The 24,329-nt window shown below is 35.7% G+C and overlaps 3 protein-coding genes and 1 pseudogene across 3 annotated transcripts; 2 read left to right on the forward strand and 2 right to left on the reverse strand.

The window, feature by feature from the left end:
- Nucleotides 1–942: 942 nt before the first annotated feature.
- Nucleotides 943–2,151, reverse strand: LOC130940269 (clavaminate synthase-like protein At3g21360). The gene is made up of 2 exons (XM_057868372.1): nt 1,468–2,151; nt 943–1,395 (listed from the first exon to the last, which is right to left on the reverse strand). Exons 1-2 carry the CDS (start codon nt 2,088–2,090, stop codon nt 1,056–1,058), a joined length of 963 nt encoding a protein of 320 aa, XP_057724355.1. The 5' UTR covers nt 2,091–2,151; the 3' UTR covers nt 943–1,055.
- A 4,868-nt stretch (nt 2,152–7,019) lies between these two features.
- Nucleotides 7,020–10,962, forward strand: LOC130939842 (lysM domain receptor-like kinase 3; annotated as a pseudogene).
- A 2,053-nt stretch (nt 10,963–13,015) lies between these two features.
- LOC130940853 (clavaminate synthase-like protein At3g21360) lies at nt 13,016–14,341 on the reverse strand. The gene is made up of 3 exons (XM_057869119.1): nt 13,930–14,341; nt 13,573–13,826; nt 13,016–13,490 (listed from the first exon to the last, which is right to left on the reverse strand). Exons 1-3 carry the CDS (start codon nt 14,296–14,298, stop codon nt 13,130–13,132), a joined length of 984 nt encoding a protein of 327 aa, XP_057725102.1. The 5' UTR covers nt 14,299–14,341; the 3' UTR covers nt 13,016–13,129.
- A 276-nt stretch (nt 14,342–14,617) lies between these two features.
- On the forward strand, nt 14,618–24,328 carry LOC130940852 (MMS19 nucleotide excision repair protein homolog). The gene is made up of 20 exons (XM_057869118.1): nt 14,618–14,790; nt 14,889–14,951; nt 15,059–15,113; nt 15,452–15,549; nt 15,800–15,958; nt 16,272–16,331; nt 18,388–18,576; nt 18,792–18,845; nt 19,153–19,239; nt 19,326–20,037; nt 20,492–20,871; nt 21,062–21,135; nt 21,441–21,546; nt 21,680–22,500; nt 22,695–22,770; nt 22,880–22,991; nt 23,484–23,560; nt 23,700–23,780; nt 23,953–24,032; nt 24,127–24,328. Exons 1-20 carry the CDS (start codon nt 14,719–14,721, stop codon nt 24,137–24,139), a joined length of 3,369 nt encoding a protein of 1,122 aa, XP_057725101.1. The 5' UTR covers nt 14,618–14,718; the 3' UTR covers nt 24,140–24,328.
- Nucleotide 24,329: the final 1 nt, after the last annotated feature.

Below are 24,329 nucleotides of genomic sequence, written 5' to 3' on the forward strand. Positions count from 1 at the left end.
TACCAGGAATCAGATAAAAATACATGTTAGCAATACGTCCACGTTGGTGCTGAACCTTATGGTGGGTGATTGTCCGATCCCCGTGGTGGGATTAGATATGTATTTACAAAAGAATAATATTATATATATGGTCAATAAATTTATTATTTTTTATTAATATTTACTCAATTTTAAATAATAAAATTTATAATTTCTAAATTTTTTATTTTAATAATAACAGTTATTGATTTTTTTTTTACATTTTTTGAAATAAATTACCAAAAAAATGTTAAAAAGCTCACAAAATTTATTATTTTTATTCAACAATTAACCAATAATGTTTAAAAATATAAATTAAAAATAATTGCTCACAATTTTTATATGAAAATAATAATTACATATCATTATTAAATAATTAAATTATTAATTAATACTTTTTAATTATCAATTTTAGGTGAATATTCACTTTAGTACAGTTTTTGGTTAAATGCAGACCCTTCCAATTCCAAACGAGTGAAAACTCTATAATAATCTCTTACATTTGGAACACTTGATGATGCTTGTCTTGATTTTTTTTTTTATATTTAGACTACATTTACTTTTTAAAATAGAATAAAATAAAATACTAAAAATAAGATATAAAAGACTAAGATACAAAATTTTATATTTTTGTAATTTATTTAGTGATAAATTAAAACAAATGATAAAAATTTAATTTTTTTTCGATCAAAAAATTTAAGATAAAAAATATAATAATAAAAAATTAATAAAAATAATAAAATAAATCCCTTATTAATATTTTTAGTATCCATCTTATACAAAATATACTCATTGGTCTATTATGTCAAACAAAATCTTGTGTGTCAATATTTGTTAAACAAAGACAGGCTTAAAGACCTCACAAGTTTCCAAAAGCATATAACCATCCAAGACAAAAAGTTAGATCAAAGGGAGGCAAACAAATCATAGGAATTCATTGTTGGTAATTAAACAAGCTTATTGTGAAATACATACACTGTAATATAAGTGGAACTTAGTAATGTTATTAATGTAGTGGAATGCATGCAGGGTAGTTATTAAGAAGCTAGTGAAGCAAGAACTCTGCGGGGTGTATTGCATGGTCTTCGAGCATGAAGAACAGCCAAGTTATCAATGATGAGAACATCACCTTTGTTCCATGGAATCGCAACACATTCCTCCTCCATTATTCTGAGGCACTCAGTCACCGCACCCTCCGGTAGTGGCTCCCCATCACCGAAGGTCACAGGCTTTGATGGATCATCCCATCCCACCATAGTATGGAACCACACCTTGCATCCCCTCCTCTCATCATACCTCACACCTTCCACTGGCCCTATTATCATCTTCACTCCTCCCTCCTCCAACCATTCCAACTTCATCCCCATTTCATTCGCCCTGCATTTTTCCAATTTCAATAATTGCAATTCAATTTGAATGACTATGAAAACTGTGAAACTAGTTAATTACCTCTGCTGGGCTAGGGTTTTGTCTGTGGTGTTGAAGTTTGACTTCCAGCCACGGCCAATCGGAGAAGAAGTGTCGTCGTTGTCACCTAAGAACCTTGTGTACAACAAGCCATGCTTCTCTAACCGCTCAACGAACTCAGGCTGCGCCTTCTTCATCTTTTCGTACACAAGGTTACTCAGAACTATTGGAGTCTCGCCGCCACTTCCAGCCTGAGGCTCTACTTCACAGAAGAAGAACAACTTGGAAGGAAACTCAGGAACCAGGGCCATCTCATGGTGGAAAGCGATGTACTGCTCCGCCGGGGACTCATTGGCGGTGAACACACGCCCTACAACTTTGGAGCGTGGTGCGGAGATACTGGCCAGGCGGAATTCGTCGTAGCCGAAGGCCTCAACGACGTCGTTGAAGTCCGAGGGGGTGTTCAGCTGGAATCCCCTCAGAAGCAGAGCACCGGATTCCGCAAGAAGCGAATCCAGCAACTGTTTATGAGATTCTATGAGTTGCTGCGGAGATAGAGAAGGAGAAGAAGAAGGAGTCACCACGGCTGGGAATCGAGCTCCGCCGTGAAGGTTCCTCTGCTGTGGAACCTCAATTTCCACCACCAATCCCTCTGAAAACCTCATGCTTCTCTTTCTTCGTTAATTTTTTTTAATAAAAGATATTAGTTGATGAATGGGTAATTAAAGTGTTTCCCAACTTGTTTAATCATACTTTCTCATTTACACTTTAATAAAGACATTAAAAATGTCTTTTTTTTAAGACGTTTATACGTGTCATGTTATTATTGAACATTCTTATCAAATCAATTAATAATTTATTTTTTAATAAATCAGAACAAAATCAGTTTATTATAGCAACAATAATAAATTCAATTATCTGTATTATAATTACTAGACCTAATTTAATTCGATTAAATTATACAATCTAAATTGAATATCTTTAAATTTTTTGATAAAAAGATAAATATATCTCTAATTTTTTGTTTTGCAGACATTTAAATATCTAAAAATTTAAAAATACAATAAAATCCTTAAAAAAAATTGGGTTTATTGTTATTATTATAAAAAAAAATCAAATTTATTCTAATTTGTTAAGAAATTTAAAAATAACCGATTCATTAATACGTCCAATAATAATGCGACATCTTTACAAAAAGACGTTCTAAACGTCTTTATGGGAGCATCCCATAGTAGATATCTTGCTTTACTTGTTATGATTGTTATTTATTTACTACAGTTAGTTAACCTTATTTAGAGAGGAATCTTTTTCGTTAGGTTAGGAGTTTGTTAGTTTGTTAGCCTGATATGTGTATGTGTGTATATTCCACCCAGAGATACACCAAAAAATCATTTTCAGTACCATTTTTGGTTCCAACATGGTATCAGAAGAATTTCTCATACTTTTCTGCGTTCTTCTCTGATCCTCTTCCCTCTTTCTCGAACTTTCTTTTCCCCTTTTACTTTCTCTCCAACCTTCAATTTTTTTCTGCAATGGCGGCGATCGATGAAGCCAATTCTTTTCTGCTCCATTCTTCCGATGAACCGAACCTTGCCTTGGTCACGCAAGTGCTCACCTACGACAATTATCCTTCATGGAAGAGATCGATGGAAATGACGCTTAATGGCAAAAACAAACTTGGATTCGTTGACGGCACGATTCCGCCACCTGAGGAAGGTGTGTCTCACTCTTCCAAGCTCCGCTGGCGTCGTCTGAACAACATCGTCAGCACCTGGATTCTCAACTATGTCTCCAAGGAGATCGCATCGAGCTTGATCTTTGCTGGTTCTGCTCATGAGATTTGGATAAATTTAGGTCACTTATTTCAGCAAAAGAACGGTCCTCGAATCTATGAACTGCGAAAAGAGTTAATCAATTTGAAATAAGATTCTCTTGCTGTCTCTCAGTTTTTTACTAAGATGAAGTGTGTGTGGGAGGAATTATGCCATTTTTGACCTTCAGTACGCTGTAATTGTGGTGGTGCTCGTGAATTTTTAGCTCATGCTGATGAGGAATATGTTCTCGTCTTCTTATTGGGGTTGAATGATGTGTACCATCAAGTTCGGAGCCAAATTCTGTTGATGAAGCCTTTGTCTAGCATCTCTGAAGTTTTTTCGCTAATCGTTCAAGAAAAGTGGCAACGAGGACTAACTCTTGCTCCTCCAACAAGCAATGAGACGCAGCTGGCTTTTGCCGTGAAGAACACACAGTATAACTCCAAGATCCGTCCAGGGAAAAAAGATAAGCTGCTCTATGTTCACTGCAGTTTACTCGGCCACACCAAGGATAAATGCTACAAGTTACATGGTTATCCACCTAATTACAAGAAGCAAAGTCTAGCCACAATTCGGGTCAACCATGTGGACACAAGTCAGGACATTCCTCTTCAGCTCACTCCTCAACAGTATCAACAATTAATATCACTCTTATATATCTACACAAGTTTCATCCACAATGCCCCCTATTATCACTGCTGAAGCTTCAAGCGTAGGGAAAGGTAAACATTTCTCTACTGCTTTAATTTCTGCACTTGGAGTTAAATCATGGATCTTAGATTCTGGGGCTACTTGCCATGTGACCTGTACTTTTGACAATTTTAAACCTTTAATTTGGTTTGCAAATAAGTTTGTGGTTCTCCCTGATCATACTCGCAACGTGTACTTGCTTCTGATTCTGTTTCCTTATCTCAAACCTTCATACTCATTGAAGTTTTGTATGTGCCTTCATTCAAAATTAACCTGATTTCAGTGAGTTCCTTGTTGTTAAAGTAGTATTTTTATATTCTTCTTTCTGATGTTGGTTTTGTGATTCAGGACCACCTGAACTCCAAGATAATTGGAAAAGGTAAATTGAAACATGGATTGTATGTTTACACACACACACACACACACACACACACACACACACACACACACACACACACCAATTTCTATGTCTAAAGGTGTCAATGTTATTGAACCTACATGTAATAATGCCGATTGTGACAATACGTTGGCCATTTCTGATTCTTGTAATGCAATAAGTGAAAAATTGTGGCATCATAGATTAGGCCACCTTTCTTTTCCTGTTTTGCAATATTTGCCTTTGAATTGTAATTCTTCATCTCCTAATAAAAATTCACTGTGTGACATATGCTCTTTGTCCAAGCAAAAACGATTGTCTTTTGTTTCCAACAATAATCAGGAGTCCGAATTCTTCTCATTGTTACACTGTGAGACTTGGGGTCCTTATCATGTTGCTACGGGGAGTGGTATTTTCTCACTTTGGTAGATGATCATAGTCAATATACCTGGATTTATTTGTTGAAAGCCAAATATGATGCTACGACCAATATTAAAGAATTTTTTGCCATGATTCACAATCAGTTTGGCTGTGTGATTAAGAAGATTCGATCCGACAATACACCTGAGTTATCTCTTACTGATTTTTTAAAATCAAAAGGTTCTCTCCACCAATTCAGTTGTGTTGAGCGACCACAACAAAACTCGGTGGTGGAACGAAAGCATCAACACCTTTTGAATGTGGCAAGGAGCTTGTATTATCAATCCGATGTCCCAATTTATTTTTGGGGTGAATGTGTTGCTATTGCAGCTTTTTTGATCATTAGATCTCCCTCCTCTACTCTTGGCTGGAAGTTCCCTTATCAGTTACTTTACAATAAGGCACCCGCATATGAAGACTTGAAGGTGTTTGAATGCCTTACCTATACTTCGACTTTACCTTCCTCTAGGAACAATTTTTCACCAAGAGCCATTCCAGCAGTTTTTCTTAGCTACCCACGAGGTTACAAAGGGTACAAATTCTATAATCTCAAGAATAGAAATTTTTTTTATTTCAAAGGATGTGAGTTTTCATTAATTGAATTTTCCTTTCAAGCTGGCAGCACTTATTCTTCTTTACCTGATCCTTTTGATGATCATGTCGTTCCTAAGCCAATCGAAGTTTTCCTTAATACACCTCAACTCGTTTCTCTGGCTACACTTGTTCCTATTGTGACACAGCCATAAGCTGAGAACCCACAGCCGTTGAAAAAAAGTCAGCAACTCTATAGGGTGCCTACTTATCTTACAGGCTACCATTGCAACAATGCAGTGAATCCTTTGGCAATGGTGCATTTTTGTTCTTATGAGAAATTGAGTTCAACATACAAGGATTATTGTATGCAAGTTTTTGATTTTTTTAAACCCTAATTTTATCACCAAGCTGCCAAGTATCCCCAATGGTAACAGGCTATGGCTAAGGAATTACAAGCTATGGAGAATAACCGTACATGGGAGGTGGTTCTGCTTCCGATCAGAAAACATTGTATTAGTTATTGATGGGTGTATAAGGTGAAGCGCAAACAAGATGGGTTAGTTGATAGATGCAAAACCCGTTTGGTTGCTAGAGGAAACACTCAACAAGCTGGTGTAGACTATAAGGATACTTTTTCATCCATTGCCAAACTCACCATTGTTCGTTTACTCCTTGCTGTTGCTGCTGTGAAGAATTGGAAATTGTTGCAGCTAGACATTAATAATGCCTTCTTGAATGGTGATCTTGATGATAAGGTGTATATGCAACTACCTCAGGGATATGCCAGCAAGGGGGAGCAGGGGAAGAAGCTTGTATGCAAATTAAACAGGTCAATCTATGGCTTGAGACAGGCTTCGAGGCAATGGTTTACCAAGTTCTCTACTGCTTTGCTTGGTGCTGGTTTCACTCAGTCCAAATCAGATTATTCTCTATTTCATAGAGGAATAGGCGATTCACTTGTTTTGGTGCTTGTATATGTCGACAATATCATTGTTGCTAGTAAACTTAGTGATATGGTTGCCCAAACTCAGCAAATTTTGCAAGGTCTTTTCAAACTTAAGGTGCTTGGCTCCTTAAAGCATTTCCTTGGATTGGAGATAGCAAAATCTAAGGAAGGCATTTGTTTGTCTTAATGAAATTACACCCTTTCTTTGCTTGAAGACACTGATTTTTCGGATTGTAAATCTGCCTCTATACCCTTGAATCCAAACATAAAACTTACTGCCACTGATGAGGATTTGCTCGAGAATGTAGGGCAATATAGGAAGTTGATTGGCAGATTGCTTTACCTCACTATTTCAAGACCTGCTATTTGCTTTGCTGTGAACAAGCAGAGCCAATACATGTCTTCTCCTTGCACTATCCATTTGGATGCTGTCTATCATGTTTTGAGATATTTGAAGGCTGCACCTGGGCAGGACTTGCTTTTTTCGGTTTCTTCTCCTTTATCGATCAAGGCATATAGGGATGCTGATTTGGAAAGCTGTGCCGAAACTAGACGATTCACTACCGGCTATTGCGTCTTCCTTGGCGATTCTCTAATCTCATGGAAGTCGAAGAAACAAGATACCGTTTTGAGGTCCACGACTAAAGCAGAGTATCGAGCACTTGACAATATCACTGCTGAAGTTGTGTGGATTATGAGGCTGCTTCAGGATTTTGAGATATAAGTTAATCCGCCTTTCATTTTCTGTGACAGCAAAGCTGCAATACATATTGCAGAGAATCTCACCTTCCATGAGCGTACCAAGCATATTGAAATGGATTGTCACTTTGTTCGAGAACGTGTACAAGACGGTATTGTAAAGCTGGTGCACGTGAAGTCAGGACATCAGCTTGCCGATGTTTTAACAAAAGCTGTGCAGCCTACCTTGTTTAAAAACTTGATCAGCAAGTTGGGAATCATTAACATTTTTTTTCCAACTTGAGAGAGAGTATTAGCAGATATCTTGTTTTACTTGTTATGATTGTTATTTATTTATTATAGTTAGTTAATCTTATTTAGAGAGAAATCTTTTCTGTTAGGTTAGGAGTTTGTTAGCCTGATATGAATATGTATATATATTCCACCCCAAATTAATAGAGATGCACCAGAAAATAATTTTCAATACCATTTTTTGTTCTAACACACTACTAACTTTAGTTATAGGTAGGTGTATGATATTGACCGCTAAAATTATTTATCTTTACCTGTCACATTACTTAAAATTTTAAATATTTTTTTGTGTATATACAATTTTTTTCATAATATTTTAAAATTTAAATAATTAATGTGTTTATGGTTAAACTAATGTTAAACATTTTTCACGTTTATAACTGAAAATTTTAGCCTTTTAAATTTTTTTTCTAAATTAGTTGTTTCTTTTTAGTTATATATAATTACTAAAATTATTAAATTTTAAAATAAAATCTAATTAATAAGAAGAGTCAAATAAGAATTAAGTAATAAATTGTTAAACTAAAAAATAACATTTAATTAGTAATTTTTTTTTAAATAACACATGCTTTGGGAAAGAGAAAGTAATATAATACTGATATCAAGGAGAGTGGGTAAAGTAGCTTTTCTTTTTCACGTGTATATGCTTACACTAAAGAAGATCTGAGAATGATTCGCTTGAATTGGCAAATCCTTTTAGTGGGACATAGCTCTTGTCCTCTTTTCATGTTCTTATATGTAGGTGGTGTTATCAAAATTACCAACTTAATTCTTTAATTTACAATATGACAAAACACGAAAAGCCCTTGAAGGACCGATGATACTTTAGGCTTTTTTACATATATAAATTAAAAAAAAATCAATATTACATGATTTTCGTTCTTCTTTAATTTATATAAATTTTAAAATTTGTTATCTTAAATATTTTTAAAAATACTTATTTTTAAAAAATAGTAAGCATAAACACAATTTTTTATAGGAATTTATATTTTTAAAATACAAACATTTTTTGAAAAAATTTTATCATGTGTGTTTATTTTTTAGAACAAGATAAGACACGAACAAGATATAAATGATAGAGATATAAAATTTTGTGTTTTTTATATTCTATTTAGTGATAAATTAAAATAAATTATAAAAATTTAATTTATTTTTATTTTTTATCCCAAAAATTTAAGAAAAAAATAAAAAATAAAATTATAAAAATTAACAAAAATAATAAAAAAATAAAAAATAAGTTATATTCCTTATTAATATTTTTATGTTTTTTTATTAGAATAAATACAAATATATTAATTTAATATTTTTAAATACTATTTTTATATTTATGTATTTCTATCTAAGTGTTGTGTCCATATAAACAAACGCAATCCAAATGGCCTACAACCTTGGCCTTTTATACTCACTCACTCATCCATTACTATTCTCGAACCTCACCCCACCCGATTATCCATCAAGAAATTTGTCGCATTCAATGTCCTCTTTTTTTTGGTGTCTTGTTGGATTCAATATCTATTGTTTTAAAATGTTTAAATAAATCCAATGAGAGAGATTCTCGCCAATCCCCTAAATCTCCTACTTGTTTTGGGCTTTTATGATCAGTAATGACTAATGAGCAATAATTCATCCACACTCTTAAATAGAATTTGGATACGTAAAGCTTAGGCCCATTATCTCACCAAACAAAAAAAAATTGATAAGAATTAATTCTTCGTTTAGGAAATATAATGAGAAAAAGAAATAATTCATACACATAAAAACATGTTGCAATCCCCGTTTTGTTTACCAAAAAAAAAAAAAAAACATGTTGCAATATGCAAAAATAAAAAAATAACACATAATTTGGAACGGTTCTTGTGCTGCTGCTACCAAGAACTATGTATCCAACACCAGTTTTAGAGTGAAACCATTCACGGAGGCTTTGTCAATGACTTGGTGATGGATGCTCTATTGCCCAAGACCAATCACTGGGCAAGAACTGCTTCTGTTATATCACTGAGGTTGTTCTGTGGCTGCTCAAGTGGTGAGTTATGTAATCAGAGATGGGGATAGCATTGAAGCAGTGAATGCCATTGACAATCCTGATAATGTCATTGTTGGTTGTCTGTTTTATATCCCTCTCAATTCAAGTGAGTGATGATTCTCCTTCAACTGCATAGAGCAGACACCTTTATTTGATTGATTCATGTAATGAACATTTTTGTATTCCAAGTTACTGCATTGCAGTTCCTGGATGTAATGAACATTTTTGATAATTTTTCAGGTATAGTTTAAGTAAGGATATAATGAATAACTTGTGTATTTTAACTGTCTGAATTTCGAACCATACAATATGATTGTCTGTGAAGTAATTGTAAAGATGCACTTTTTCTTTTACAGCTGATCAAGTCAATCATAATGGTTGGATTTTTCTTATCATATTGAGCATTATTCTGTGTATTACTCTGACCCTAAGATCATCAAAATGTATTGCTGAAGCAAGTAATCAAGTAAAAGATGATGAGGAAGGATAGACGATGGTGAATCCAGCAATCTCCAAATTACAGTTTCAAAACCTTCAAGTAATCAACCTCACATTAGATTCTCCACTATACACATGTTCAGGAGGCTATGCATAACTTATATTTGTTACTGCAGCTACAAGACCTGATATATTTGGCATGGAGAAGCCTATAGTTTTAGCATACTTAAGAGATTTTTGGCGCAACTAATGGTTTCGCTGATTCAAATCTGCACACAGAACAGATGGTTCTGTTTACTATGGTCTATTCAGGGACCAGGTTTGTGGCTAAGTTACTAAATCTGTTCATAGGGAAGTTATGATTTTCATACTGTTTCTGATATGCATGTAAATCCTTCTAGGAAGTTGCTATTAAAAGGATGACAACTACACAAACTAAAGAATCTATGATAGAATTGAAAGCTATGTGCAGGGTTCATCATGTTGGTCATTTCACTGTTGTTCAAAGTAAATTATATGCTCTGATTTTGGAGCTAAATGCTTGGCATTTGAAGGTTGAGTCCCATATTTTTGTTACTTCGTTCAAGGTAGAATTTATCGGTTATGCAGCTAGTCATGGTGACGAGATTTTTTTGATTTATGAATATGCTCAAAAGGGTTTACTCAGAAGCCATTTACATGATCCTCAAAATAAGGGTAACATCGTGAAGATGCTTTGATGTTTGTCATGTATATAAATTCACCCTCAAATTGAAAATGATTCACACACAAACATTCCTCTAAAATATAGAGTTAAAGATCCTTCATTTTTTGTTCTTGGATCATGAGGGCTCAGATTGCGCTTGATGCTGCTAGGGAACTTGAATACATACATGAGCATACAAAAGCTCATGATGTCCATCAAGATATCACCACAAGCAACATTTTACTTGATGCTTCCTTTAGAGGCAAGGTAAAACCAAAACATTTCTCTAATTGTCAGATCTCTCCTTCTCTCTTTGTTTCTAGATATCAGATTTTGGGTTCGCAAAACTTGTAGCTAAAAGAAATGTTGGAGAAGCTGCAACAAGAAAAATTGCTACTTCATATGGATATCTTGCTCCAGAGTAATTAAGTAATTTACATCCAGACACTCAACAGGCACAATCATTCAAAGTGAATTGAAACGATTACAACTTTTAAAATCTTAATATTGTGCATATACTTGGGAGATGGCCTTGCAATGACCAAGAGTGATGTCTTCGCATTTGGAGTTGTTCTTTTCGAGATCATATCAGGGAAGGAGGTCCATTGGCATCTGTTGTAAGTTCTGCTTTCAGAAGATGTAACTATTAAGTAAAGATAGTGTACCTCAGTAATCACAACATGACATTTCAAGGTGTGTGTTTGCTTTTCAGCTTTAGTTTTTAGAACTTCATTAGCATTTGTCTCATTCTTATCATAGAAACTTAACCTGCACAAAAAGTTTGAAGTAGGATTGCTAGGCTTATATGTATAACTAATAGCAGAGTCTCATTCCTTTTTTGCGGAATTTAGTTTAGAGTTTCTGATATAAAAGAAAACCTCACTCTCCCTCTTTGAGGTTATACCCATTCTTCTTCTTCAACGATGGCATATTACAATCTATCTTCCACACACCACACATTATCAGTCAACCTACACGTTATGAGGAAGCTGTGGCTGACCCTTGTTGGAAAGAGGCTGTCTCAGCTGAACTAAGGGCAAGAAAGCTATAGGTTGCAAGTGGGTCTTCAACTTGAAGCTCATTGAGAGGCGCAAAGCGCCTCTTATGGCAAAAGGGTATAATATTAGATTTTTTTTGACACCTATATCCCCGTGGCCAAGATGACAACATTGCGCATCCTTCTTGCTCTTGGACGTCAACACCGCTTTCCGTCCTTCCTGGTCTCACAGTTTCACAACCCGGTTCAGTGTGCAAGTTAACAAAATTCCTTTATGGCCCCAAGCATGACTACTCTCTATTCACCAAATTGGTTGATAGAAAATTCACTGCTGTGTTAGTATACGTCGATGATTTGATCATCACGGGTAATGATTTAAGCACCATTTCAGTCACGAAGTAGTTCAGGTATTGCTATTCATCAGCGAAAATATGTTGGACGGTAAACCTGCCTCAACCCCTATGGAGTACGGTATAAAGCTAGCTAAGGACTCAACTCTCTTCACAGATGTAGCTGCCTATCGCAGTCTTATTAGGAAAAATATCTCACTACCACGGGACCCGACATTTCCTACGCAGCCATTCGGGTCCTCAAATACCTCAAACAAGCCCCGACCTGCAACTCTCTAGCTATTTGGATGCAGACTGGGCAACATGTCCTGACACTCGCACCTCTCTCATTTCCTGGAAAAGCAAAAAGCAATCAACAGCTGAGTACAGGGCCCTAGCTCTTGCAATCTGTGAAGCTCAGTGGATAGCCTATCTTCTCAACGATCTTCATGTGACACGCGAGAAGACATCCTCAGGCCTCATCAAGGATCAAAATGTCGACATCGTGACTAAAGCCTTGAGTCCAGGTCCGTTCAAACTAGGATATCGTAAGTTAGGGATGCTCAACATCTACGATCCAACTTTAAGGGAGAATGTGCAAGATTAATCTACATACGTAAGTTGCCAATGCCTTTGACATCGCCAACTTAAGGGGGAATCTTATCATAGAAACTTAACCTGCACAAAAGGTTAGAAGTCACGTGTAATTACTTAGGATTGCTAGGCTTATATGTATAACTAATAGCAGAGTCTCATTCCTTCTTTTGTGGAATTTAGTTGAGTTTCTGATATAAAAGAAAACCTCACTCTCCCTCTTTGAGGTTCTGATGTAATCTGAGCTCTCACTTTATACCAATTCTTCTTCTTCAACACTCATTGCAGATGGTTTCCATTCTTAGGAGCACGTCAAGCCTGAGAGACAACATTGATCTTAGCATGATGAATCTGTACCCTTATGATAATGTATTTAAGGTAAGTGTGTTTCTCCTATTTCAAAACCTTAGAAAATTGAAGGTTCTTCATCTCATTATGATCCAGAAAACTGTAATTTCTCAAAATCTCACCCCACAAGTTTGTTGTTTGCATAGATGGCCTAATTCCAAGCAAGGCTTTCTTTTTTCTCATATCTTGCATTACACCCTCATATCCATTGGATCAGCGACTTGTCAGGGATTTGGTGGTTCAACACCTTTGTCCATTGCCTTGAGTTTAGTCTTATAATTTGTCACACATGATCCTTTTCTTGGCAGGAATATGTAACATTGCAATTTTTACCTACTGATCTCATAATTGTTTTTGACAATTTTTTAAGTTAAAATGCAATACTGATGCACCATTTTCCAGGATCTTGGTAAATAATACACCTTCATATTGACGTGAGACTACAAATATTAAATACATTAATGGGTGTCACAGATAGTGGAATATTGTGATACATTATAGCTAATATCAAAATACAACCTTATTTAACAAGTGAAGCTAACACCCTGCGCGGTGGAATGAATGATTTACGAGAATGAAGAACTGCCCAATTATCAATCAAGAGAACATCTCCTTTCTGCCATGGAATAGCAACAGATTCTTCCTCAAGTAGTTTGAGACAATCATAGACTACATCAGATGGTAATGGCTGGCCATCACCAAAGGTAACAGCCTTCACAGGATCATTCCTTTCATCCTCCCAGCCAGTGTATGCAGCCACCATGCTATTGAACCATATCTTCCGGTTTCTGCTCTTATCATACTTCACTGCTGGGATTGGACCCATGATTGTTTTCACCCCATCTTCCAACCACTCCAGCTTCATTCCCAGTTTAGTAGCCCTGCAAGAGTTTCATTCATATGAGCTATGCATGTTCCACAAAATAAGGCAAATTTATGGCATATTTTGAAAAAAGATGAAACCTTTGCTCAGCTATGGTCTTATCTGAGGTCAAGAAGGTTGATTTCCAGCCACGGCCAATTGGAGAAGAAGGGTTATCATCTTCACCTAAGACCCTTATGTACAACAATCCATGCTCCTCTAACCGCTCAACGAACTCAGGGTACCTCTTCTTCATCTTTTCATACACAACATGGCTCAGAACTATTGGTGTCTCCCCTCCACTCGCAGGCTCCACTTCACAGAAAAAGAACAACTTTGAAGGAAATTCCGGAACCTGTTCCACAAAACCCCACCAATTAAGAGAAAGATTGCAGCTTTATATATATATATATATATAAAAAATACTGAATTTCACGTGAAATGAAGTAGCATCTTACCTGGGCCATTTCATGGTGGAAAGGGATTTTCTGATCGGGTGGGGACTCATTGGCGGTGAAGACACGACCAACAACGTTGGTGCGAGGGGCGGCGCCACCAACGTAGGGAAGCTCGTCGTAGCCGAAGGCTTCGACGACGTCGTTGAAGTCGGAGGCGGTGTTGACGGTGAATCCCCTAAAAAGCAGAGCACCCGATTTCAGAAGCAACGATTCTAAGTAGGGCTTATGGGCTTTAATGGAGCGCGTAAGTGGAAGAACAGTTGCTGAAGAAGAAGGAGGAGAGAGTACAGCCGGGAAAGAAACTCCATCGAAAAGCTTCTGCTGAGGAACCTTAATTTCTACGAACGACTCTGCAGCCGTCACTGCCATGGTTTCGTTCCCGCGATCTACTTAGTTAGTTAGGTAAGAGGGGTAGTTTTATTAATAAAATAAATAATAATAATAAAAATAATAATACTCCACGTGGACGGAAATTGCAACCAGTTCATCGTAACTCATAAGTCACCGGATAACGTAAGTACGTAACATAACAATTGGGCTATTGGGCCTCTCATCATTAAAGGCCCATTTCAATGCCAAAAACATACTTAATCTAGTTATGTTCTTGACCAAAAATAAAAAAAATCTAATTATGTTAAATTAATAAAATACAAATTATAATTAAATCGTATTTGCTGGTCGTTTTTTTTTGCCGCAGCTGTAGAATCATTAAGGTTTAAACCCTAACGAACTGAAACACTTTCTTTCTCGTGTGTGAATTCTAAAGCCCTAAAGTAACAGTGGTTGAGAATGGCGGAACCGAGTGAGTTGAGTCGCTACATTGAGTCATACGTCGATTCTTCTTCGACTCCAGCTCAACAGGTTCAATTCCTTTCAGCTAATAATTATTTCATCTCTGCTTTTTAATCAAAACAGTTGAATTGTTGGTGATGATGATGATGATGCTCATGTTAATGCAGGCTGCTAGTTTGGACTCAGTTGGGTGTCTTGTGAAATCTGATTCCTTAACTCTGGAAGCTCTGGTGTGTTTCACTTCCTTAACAAATGAAAGTAAAATAAAAAATATACATTTTTTCATGCATCAGTTAATTTGTGTCTTTTCTTGTCTTCCGTCTGTTTCAAAATTCAGGTTCGAGAGTTGCAGATTTATTTGACAACAACAGATAATGTTATTCGTGCAAGAGGTGCGTTTTTGCTTAATTTTCCTGGTTGCTATTTTTTTTTTTTTTGCATGCAGCGTAGCAAGCAATTCTTCTGAATAGGATTCCAGTAGGAAGCTACTGCATTCTGATCACTGCCCCAACAACTGATATGGCAGTTGATTGAGTTTTTCTCTATCTTAATATATATGCTATGATTTTGTAGAAATTCACTTCTGTATATTTGTGTGTATTTCATACACATTCTAACAGGTAGCGTTGACGAACGTGTGTGTGTGTGTGTATGGATGTGCATTATCTTTTACTAGTTTAATCTTCAAAATAATCTTCAGTACATGTCTGTGTCTCTTGGAAAACTTCAGGAATCCTGCTTCTAGGTGAGGTGCTTAAGCGTATTGAGTCGAAACCTCTTGGCAGTGCAAATATACATACCTTGGTTGTGTTCTTCAAGGACAGGCTGGTAAGTATGAATATTTCTTCTTAAAGTTTTTTGTTTGAATTTCTTTTTAATTGAGTTTTTTTCCCCTGTCAAAATTATTCTAATTTGTTTCTGTCAATGGATTTCTTACTTCATCTGTTGATTGGATTGAGACAATTTCATGGTTTTGATTGGGATTTTGATGCTTTGATTATAAGCTATATAATTACTGAGACAAATTTTCATGGTATTCTCTAATTGCCATGAACAATATAATATTGTTCATGATCAGGCAGATTGGAGAGCACTACGAGGTGCACTTATTGGTTGCTTGTCACTGATAAGGAGAAAAAGTGTGGTGGGGATGGTAACTGGTACTGATGCCAAAGCCATTGTTCAGTCCTTTCTAGACTACATTCAAGTTCAGTCCTTAGGACAGTATGACAGGAAGGTAAATTATTGTTACAGCTAGAAAGCAAATACTTCCTTCTGCAGTATGAATTAGAATTTTCCAAAGACAAAAAATACAGTAAATTCTCTTTGGAATAATTCCAGAAAAAGAACTCTTGTTGAAATGAAGTCAAACTGATCATATACTGGCTTAAATTTTGATAACTAACCTTTTTTATATTGGGTGCAAAACCCTTTTCTAATGCTAATTATTTTTATTGGGATTTTTCCCGTGATTCTCCTTTATTAGTTGCATCTAAGCTATATTTAAAATGCACTCCACTGTTAACCTCTTTTTTTATTTTCTCCTGCAGCTATCCCTTGAACTACTTGATTGTCTGCTAGAACGCTACTCCGACGTGCTTGCTTCACTGGTAGTCCTAGCTTCTCTAAACTTCTATAAGGCAATATATGACCGGAGTTTCTAAGAGTAAATAGCCATTTTGGCACCCGAAAGATTCAATTTTTGACAAAATGGACCTTAATATTTATTTTGACAAAATGACTCCCGAAAAATATATTCCGTTTGACAAAGTAATCCAAACATTTGGTCAATGGTTAATTTATTTAGTCAACTGTTAACTTATTATAAAATTACTAATCTACCATTTATTCTCTCTCTCTCTCCACTTATCAGTTTATTACTACCCCATCTTATTACCATTGCAACAGTTTCCATCAACAACCCAACACCCACACCAATCTTCCCAAAACGGAAAAACACCACTACCAATCCCATTTTCTTTGTTTCTCCCATTGCGGCTGCCGTGACCTCTTCTCTCTCTCTCTCTCTCTCTCCTGCTGCCAACCACAACCACTGTAAGAGGACCTCCACTTCATCTGTCGTCACCATAGTTGGTCCTGCAAGCGTACCTCCACTTCATTGGCAGGCTCTCCTCGCGACTCATCGTCGCCTCTCTCTAATCATCAGTCGCATCGCCGTGCTTCGTTGTCACCTCGTGTTTTATCATCTCCCACTTTCGTTTTGAGAATGTTATAGAGCGAACTTGATTGAAACTAAATTCTTCAAAACCCACACCTTTTTTTCATTTTCTATTCCACCCACAAAACAACCTTATTTTCTTTCTTATCAGGAATTTCTCCATCTTTTTTCTTGTTTTTCCTCTTCATCTTCTATCCATCTTTGAATTGTTCATCATTCTCTATTGAAATTCTGGATCAAGATCTGTTCTTGGTTTCTCTGTAGCCTGCGATTATGGATATCTAATTTCACAACACCTCACACTACTCTTTATTGTTAGGATTTATTGTGTTTTTCCCCTATTTGATTATTAAATTAGATTTGATCATCCATTATTTGATTATTGTGAAATCAGTTTTTGAGACTTTGTTTTGTTCCTTTGTTCATTGCTATTTGGGAGTTTTCTGGTTGATTTAGGAGTGATTATTAGGTTAATATTTTACACATTTTGGTTAATGCAATGGAGAATTGGAGATCGATTATGGTGGTGGAGGAAGCGGAGGTGGGGGTAGGGGGAGGATGTGTGGTGATGTAGGTGAAGGATGGAGGAATGGTGGTAGGTAATGGTGAGAGAGAGTGTGGGTAAATTTGTAATTTTATAAGAAAAGTGAAGGATAAATTAGTACTTTCATGAAAAATTTGAAGTTGACTAGGTAAATTAACCATTGACCAAACGTTTGGGTCACTTTGTCAAACGAAATATATTTTTTGGAGGTCATTTTGTCAAAAATAAATGTTGAGGTCCGTTTTGTCAAAAAATGAATCTTTCGGGTGCCAAAATGGCTATTTACTCAGTTTCTAATAAATGACTAAATCTAAGCAGCATAATTTTTGAAGCAAAATATTAGTTGGACTGGTCTTTTTCAGGTTTTTTTTTTTGTTGGTTAAATGTGACGTATCATGTTTTAGGTCATCAACATATAGTTAAATATTATATAAATTATTAAATTGACCATGTTGAATCGGCTATATTTATACCCTTCTTTGATTATACTTCCGTTTTCTTCCATTTAGGGCAGATTAGACAAATTTCTTTGATTTATATCTAATTGCTTAGGTTTGTTGCTTCTTGCAACCAAAGTATATTACCACCCATTTCATTATATAGTAACTGTTTTTTATAATTGAGTGTCAATTGATGTGTTTTAAAATATGGTTATTTTAGTGTTTTTGGACTTTATGTACTGTATAATTTGTATATATGAGACTCTTCCTTTTTCTGAGTGGTGGATGAATTTTGGTATTTACTTAATTCAATATTTTTTAATATACTGAAAACATTGAGATACAAAATATTCAAGTTCAATAGGAGAGGATAGGATATCCTACTAAATGGAATGAACATATGATGGCAAATATGCGACTTAAATTCTGCAATCCCAAATTAATCTATGCAAGTATTATTTAAATTCGTAATTACAAGGCATTGGTTCTTCACTCTCTTGCAGGGCGAGGAACTTATTTATGGAATTTGTGAAGCTGTGGATATAGAAAAGGATCCAGAGTGTTTAATGCTCATTTTTCATATTATTGAGACTGTCGGAAAATTATATCTTGATCCATCTGGTCCAAATACAAACTTTGTTGAAGAAATTTTTGATATTTTAGAAGCCTACTTTCCTATTCACTTTACACATGTAAGTCTCTAATCTTTTGCATATTTCTCCCAATTGAATATCTTCTATAATGCATACTCATTTCCATACATCATTAAGCATATATGTTCCAGAAAATGTTTTTAGTACTAATATGAATGGTTATATCGTGTTACATTGGAGACTGACAAGATGCACATTCTATTTGTATTCTGACTGTTATTTATTTGTAATCTGGATTTCTGTTTCTCTACCAGCCAGTGGGTGATGATGCTCATGTTCAAAGAGATGATCTGTCAAGAGCTTTGATGGTATGTGGAACTTCCATTCGAAGTTTGTGGTGTCTTTCCTGTTTTATTTTCTCACAGTACTTGTGATTTTTAATTATTTTGGGAGAACCCTTGGTCCTGTTATGTTTGCTTTACCCAAAAAGAGGAAATGCAAATTTTCTTGCATTTATATTTTAACTATCTATACTAAGTCTTCATTTCATGCAACTTGGTTGCTTGTCATCCAAAAATAATGGAATGTTTGTAATATTTTATATCTTCCATTCAAAAACTGGCTAGGATATGCTATTTCAGTTGTACTTTATAATATTATATTACTTTCCTGCAGGCTGCATTCTCTTCCACACCTCTTTTCGAGCCATATCTCATCCCTTTGTTACTTGATAAGCTTTCTTCCTCGCTACATTCAGCAAAGGTTTGTGTTAATGGAATGTCATTCTATGTTTTGTGTTACACTATAACATTATAGATTTTCTGTTTGTTTGTTTTCTATGCATTCAGATTGATTCCCTGAGGTATCTGAGAGCTTGCTCTTCCAAGTATGGAGCAGAGAGAATCGCAAAATATGTACGTGCTATTTGGCCTTTAATAAAGGACATCATATCTACTTATTTGGAGGACCCAGATTTTTCTTTTACTCTAGCACCTTTGAATGGTTTTGGCCCCTCAAAGAATGAATTAGTAATAGAAGCTCTATCCCTCCTTCAGCAACTTATTTTGCAAAATAGCAATTTATTAGTTAGCTTAATAATTGATGATGAAGATGTCAACATTTGTATCAAGACAACTGCCTCTTATGAGAAATACAACGATATTCCTGTCCAAGAAAAGAAGAAACTGCATTGTGTCGGTTGTATTCTCCATGTCATGGCGAAGACTTCTCTTTCTTCCTGCAATGAAGTATTTCAGAATCATTTCTCCCGAATAATGGATAATGTGGTTTCTGTTGGAAATCTTGATAACCCACAAAATGGTGAAGTTTTTCCCTCTCAGAGAGTCAAGTTTGGATTACTTTATCTCTGCATTGAACTACTTGAAGGATGCAGGAAATTATTTTCAGTGTCTGAACACCCAGCTTTGCAGTATGTTCTTGAGCATGAAACATGCTGCACTGAGCTTCATAGGTTTTCAACTCCGTTGTTTAATGCCTTTTGTTCAGTGTTGGCATTAAGTAATGAGATATGCCCCCTTGATCCAGAGATATACATTGGAGGTGAATGCTTTTTTACTCCCCCCCCCCCCCCCCCCCCCCCTCCTAAATGCTAATTCTTTGTTATCCAGAATTCTAACTGTATTGCTACTCTTGTTATTTGGTTCTTCACTATGAGTGTGCATTGAACTCCTAGTGTGTTCTGTGTAACAAAAGATGAAAACTTTCTGGAAAGGAAGGATCACATGTGTGAGGAAAAGACATAGACATCCTTCTAACGGACAAAACAGAAACAACAGGCAAAGTGGGTCTAAACAGCAAAACTTGAGAACATGCATATCAGTAATATAAAATACATTCGAAACTATTATTAGCATTCCGACAAAGGGTATACACTTCACATGCATACAACTTACTTTCCGATGCAAATTTGTCTTTCTTTGGTTCATGCCTTCTGAATTTATTGTTTTATATTTTCATTGCTGACTCCTTTTTGGCTTTTGGTATTGACATGCAGTGAAGGGTTTGCAGATACTGGCTATGTTTTGTTCAGATGTTTTTCCAGTACCAATGTTACTATTTGAGGATATTTTGAAGAAACTAATGTCAATCATAATAGAGGATTCCAATAAAATGACGCTATGGGAAGCGGCACTAAAAGCATTGTTTCATATTGGTTCATTTGTTCAAAAGTTCGATGAATCTGAAAAGGCGATGAGCTACAAGAGTTTAGTCGTAGAAAAAGCTGCAGAACTGCTTTCTATCAATGATATTAATCTACCTCTTTCACTCAAAGTAAAAGCATTATCTGAGATAGGAATGACTGGAAAGATAAATATGCTGACCATTCTTCAAGGGTTGAGAGGAGTTGTATTTGCCAATGTATCTGATGTTTGTGTATGTAATACCCTTCTGCAAATATTTCTTTCAAGGAATCGTAGAATATGTTGTTTCACTTTAGAAGTCCAGGGGTTTGTTTATTTTCTTATTGGTTATTTTAACATTTGTGCATATTAATCCCTTAGATAATATTGTGAGCTTTACTTTTTGGATTTTGGGCTGTAATTCTCTAGCATGGTTCATGCAGGCCAGTAGAAATTCAAGGTCTTTTGAAACTGCTGTTCAGCTTTTGGAGTGCTATTCTTGCAAGTTGCTTCCATGGTATTCCCCTCAGCAGAGCTTATATACAACATTTCCTTTGTTGTGCCTATTTGAATTTTCTTCACTAACAGCTTAGATGTGAAATTATCTGAGATTTTGCATTGGAAATAAAAGGCTAAAGTTGTATAATCTAAACAATGGTATTAACATTGTTATGATAAAGTTTCAAAATGGTACACAACTTAAAACAACAGAACAATTTCAATCTATTACAACTAAAATTAAAATGTTCAAGGAACAAGGAGGATCTACACTGGTAGAATTTCCTGGCAATCTGATATTTTGAATTGCACATATTTGGACAGGATCCATGAGAACAGATGTTCGGAGGAGTTCATAGAGCAATTTGCTGTAGATATTTGGGCTCATGCAGGAAATTGCATGGATATTTGTGCTCCCTTTGAGGAAAAGGTAAATATTCCTGCAACTCTTATGGATTAATATTCTATGTTGATATTTGTTGAAATCCCAAAGGTGATATCATTTACATGCAAGAAAAATACTACGAAGCAGTAATATTAAATATTTTCTGCCTTTACTTCAGGGTCTTCTTGATGCATTAATGAAAGTTATGAAAGTTTCTGTAGCAAGTTGCTCTGTGGACAGTCAAAACACGATAATATTAAAAGCTTATACAGTATTGTCATCGCATACTAACTTTCAGCTAAATAAAGTTGAAAGAATGCCACTTAGTCCTGGACAGTATGACATTTCCCATAGAGATGAGTGGATACTTTCATTATTTGCATCAGCAATTATTGCAGTTTGCCCCAAGACACACATTCCAAATTTAAGAGTACTTCTGGATCTATTTATGGTAATGCATCTCAGAGGCATTGTTCCAGCTGCGCAGGCCTTGGGTTCTATAATAAATAAATTGGCTTCAAAATCCAGCAGTGCAGAAAGTTCAAGTGACCTTACCTTGGAAGAAGCTCTGGATATTATATTCTGCACGAAATTATGGTTTTCCACGTCTGATATGTTGCAGAGAACTAATAGAACAAATGGGAGTGCGATGGTTATTACTGATTTATGCCTGGGTGGTGCAAATGATAGACTGCTTCAAATCAATGCCATTTGTGGGCTCTCGTGGATTGGAAAAGGTTTGCTTATGTGTGGTCAGGAAAAGATTAAAGACATCGCTATGATTTTTATAGGGTGCTTGAAGACTGAAGAGCAACCATTGGATCCTTTAGTAATGAAATGTGCTGCTGATGCATTTCATGTTCTTATGAGTGATTCTGATGTCTGTTTGAACAAAAAATTTAATGCCATAATTAGGCCACTTTATAAGCAGCGATTTTTCTCTTCAATGATGCCAGTTTTTCAGCAGTTGATCACAAAATCTCACCCTTCATTCTCCAGGTAGGTGTTTTTCTCCCAATGGAATGTAGTTTTTTAGTATTCTTTTTATTATTCTGATGCCTTAGAGACTTAAATTGTCTGCTAGAACCCTATATACGCGAACACCACATCATATTACTAATGAGTGTTTTGACTTTGGTGTTTTTATCTTTCTCCCCTTCGAATGTCTAAATTGATTTTGTTTATACTCTCAGATCTTTCTTGTATCGAGCCATGGCACATATCATATCTGATACTCCACTAATTGTTATATTAAATGACGCTAACAAGGTTAGTATGGGAAATTTTAAAATTACGAAATTATATATTTGTTAGATTCTAGTCATTACTTTCTCTATCAATGATTGATTAAAGTAATTTTCTTTGCAATAATTTGCAGCTCATACCAGTTCTCCTGGATTGCATGTCAATATTAACAGAGGATGTCCAGGATAAAGATATTTTATATGGCCTGTTGCTTTTGTTATCTGGGATATTGACCAATAAAAATGGTAATTACAATGCCTATAGAATTCATATTCTCTTATCTGAATTTTGATGGCCAAGAGGTGTGTGTATAGTAGGTTTTCATTTGTTATTACTTTTTGTCATTTGAAAGGGTAGTCCTTGAAGCAACAATTGAGTTCTCTCCATGGAATTAGTCACTTATACTTACATTAGGCTAGTTACACTCTTTGGGTGCGGCCTTTTCCTGGGATGCTGTGCACCAGGCTGCCCTTAATTGCTTTTAGTCATTTCCTTGAGAAAGAAATTTGATCAACTCCAAATTGCTAATTTCGTAAGAACATTGAGCATTAGACCATTATACCGGTTGCTAAGTTCTGGCGTCATACCTGGTATTTATAAATTTGTAATTAGTTAATTACCTGTGTCCCTGTTCCTTGCTCATGCAGTTGTGGCTGTTTATAGAAAGGATAAGATATAGCATGCTATCTGTGGGATATGTTTATCACTCTGCACTTTTATGTATCTTATGTATGCAGGAACAGAAGCTGTAACCGAGAATGCACATATTATCATCAGCTGTCTGACTAGACTTGTAGATTATCCTAATAAGACGGTATCAGAACTTCCTTGTAAAAATATCATTTGGCACTGGAGTTCGCTGACAGAGCTGAAAGAAATATTTTGTAGAAAGATCCAATATTCCAATGTCATATATGGTGTTAATGTTGGTTTCTCATTTTCTTGTTACGCAGCTTGTTCGAGAGACAGCTATTCAATGTCTTCTTGCCATGTCTGAGCTGCCACATGCCCGAATCTATCCTATGAGAACACAGGTTTGAATCTTTCAGCTTGAATAGATGATTATCATCTCTTGACTAATATTCTCTTTGGTAACAGTTATGACTTGAATTGATTCACTTTCCCATAAGTGTGGAATACCCTTAATGCACAGCGTTGTCCACGTCTAACAGGTATTATTCATCTTAATCCTATTGATTACACCAGGTACTGCAGTCAATAGCAAAAGCTCTCGATGACAAAAAGAGAAGTGTTCGGCGCGAAGCTATCAGATGTCGGCGTGCATGGTTGGTAACTTGATCATCTTTAGTTTCGGGAAAATGAACAATTTTGTTTGATGCAACAACTTCTGTCATTGCTTCTTTTAATCATTTGATCCAGGAGCCATCATTGATGAAGTTCACAATCAACTTCCCAAGCTACTGGAAGGTCCTCCCGTCCAACTTGAAGTATGATTTTCCACCAAAAGAATCAACTTCAAGTTTTTGAAATGGTGGATATTAACACTTGTAAATATCAATTTCGTTGCATGGTGGATAGTTACTTGTAAAAAGGCGAGTTTGGCAATCTGAATGTTCATTTTG

The sequence above is a fragment of the Arachis stenosperma genome, chromosome 7, assembly GCF_014773155.1.
Source record: "Arachis stenosperma cultivar V10309 chromosome 7, arast.V10309.gnm1.PFL2, whole genome shotgun sequence".
Lineage (NCBI taxonomy): Eukaryota > Viridiplantae > Streptophyta > Magnoliopsida > Fabales > Fabaceae > Arachis > Arachis stenosperma.

Coding starts and splice junctions, on each gene's coding strand:
- LOC130940269 (XM_057868372.1), bottom strand. CDS start 2,090: ATGAGGTTTTCAGAGGGATTGGTGGTGGAAATTGAGGTTCCACAGCAG. Junction 1,396..1,467: donor AAAACCCTAGCCCAGCAGAG/GTAATTAACTAG, acceptor GGAAAAATGCAG/GGCGAATGAAATGGGGATGA.
- LOC130940853 (XM_057869119.1), bottom strand. CDS start 14,298: ATGGCAGTGACGGCTGCAGAGTCGTTCGTAGAAATTAAGGTTCCTCAG. Junction 13,827..13,929: donor TCCACCATGAAATGGCCCAG/GTAAGATGCTAC, acceptor TTTGTGGAACAG/GTTCCGGAATTTCCTTCAAA. Junction 13,491..13,572: donor AAGACCATAGCTGAGCAAAG/GTTTCATCTTTT, acceptor AAACTCTTGCAG/GGCTACTAAACTGGGAATGA.
- LOC130940852 (XM_057869118.1), top strand. CDS start 14,719: ATGGCGGAACCGAGTGAGTTGAGTCGCTACATTGAGTCATACGTCGAT. Junction 18,846..19,152: donor ATCTGTCAAGAGCTTTGATG/GTATGTGGAACT, acceptor ACTTTCCTGCAG/GCTGCATTCTCTTCCACACC. Junction 20,872..21,061: donor CCAATGTATCTGATGTTTGT/GTATGTAATACC, acceptor TGGTTCATGCAG/GCCAGTAGAAATTCAAGGTC.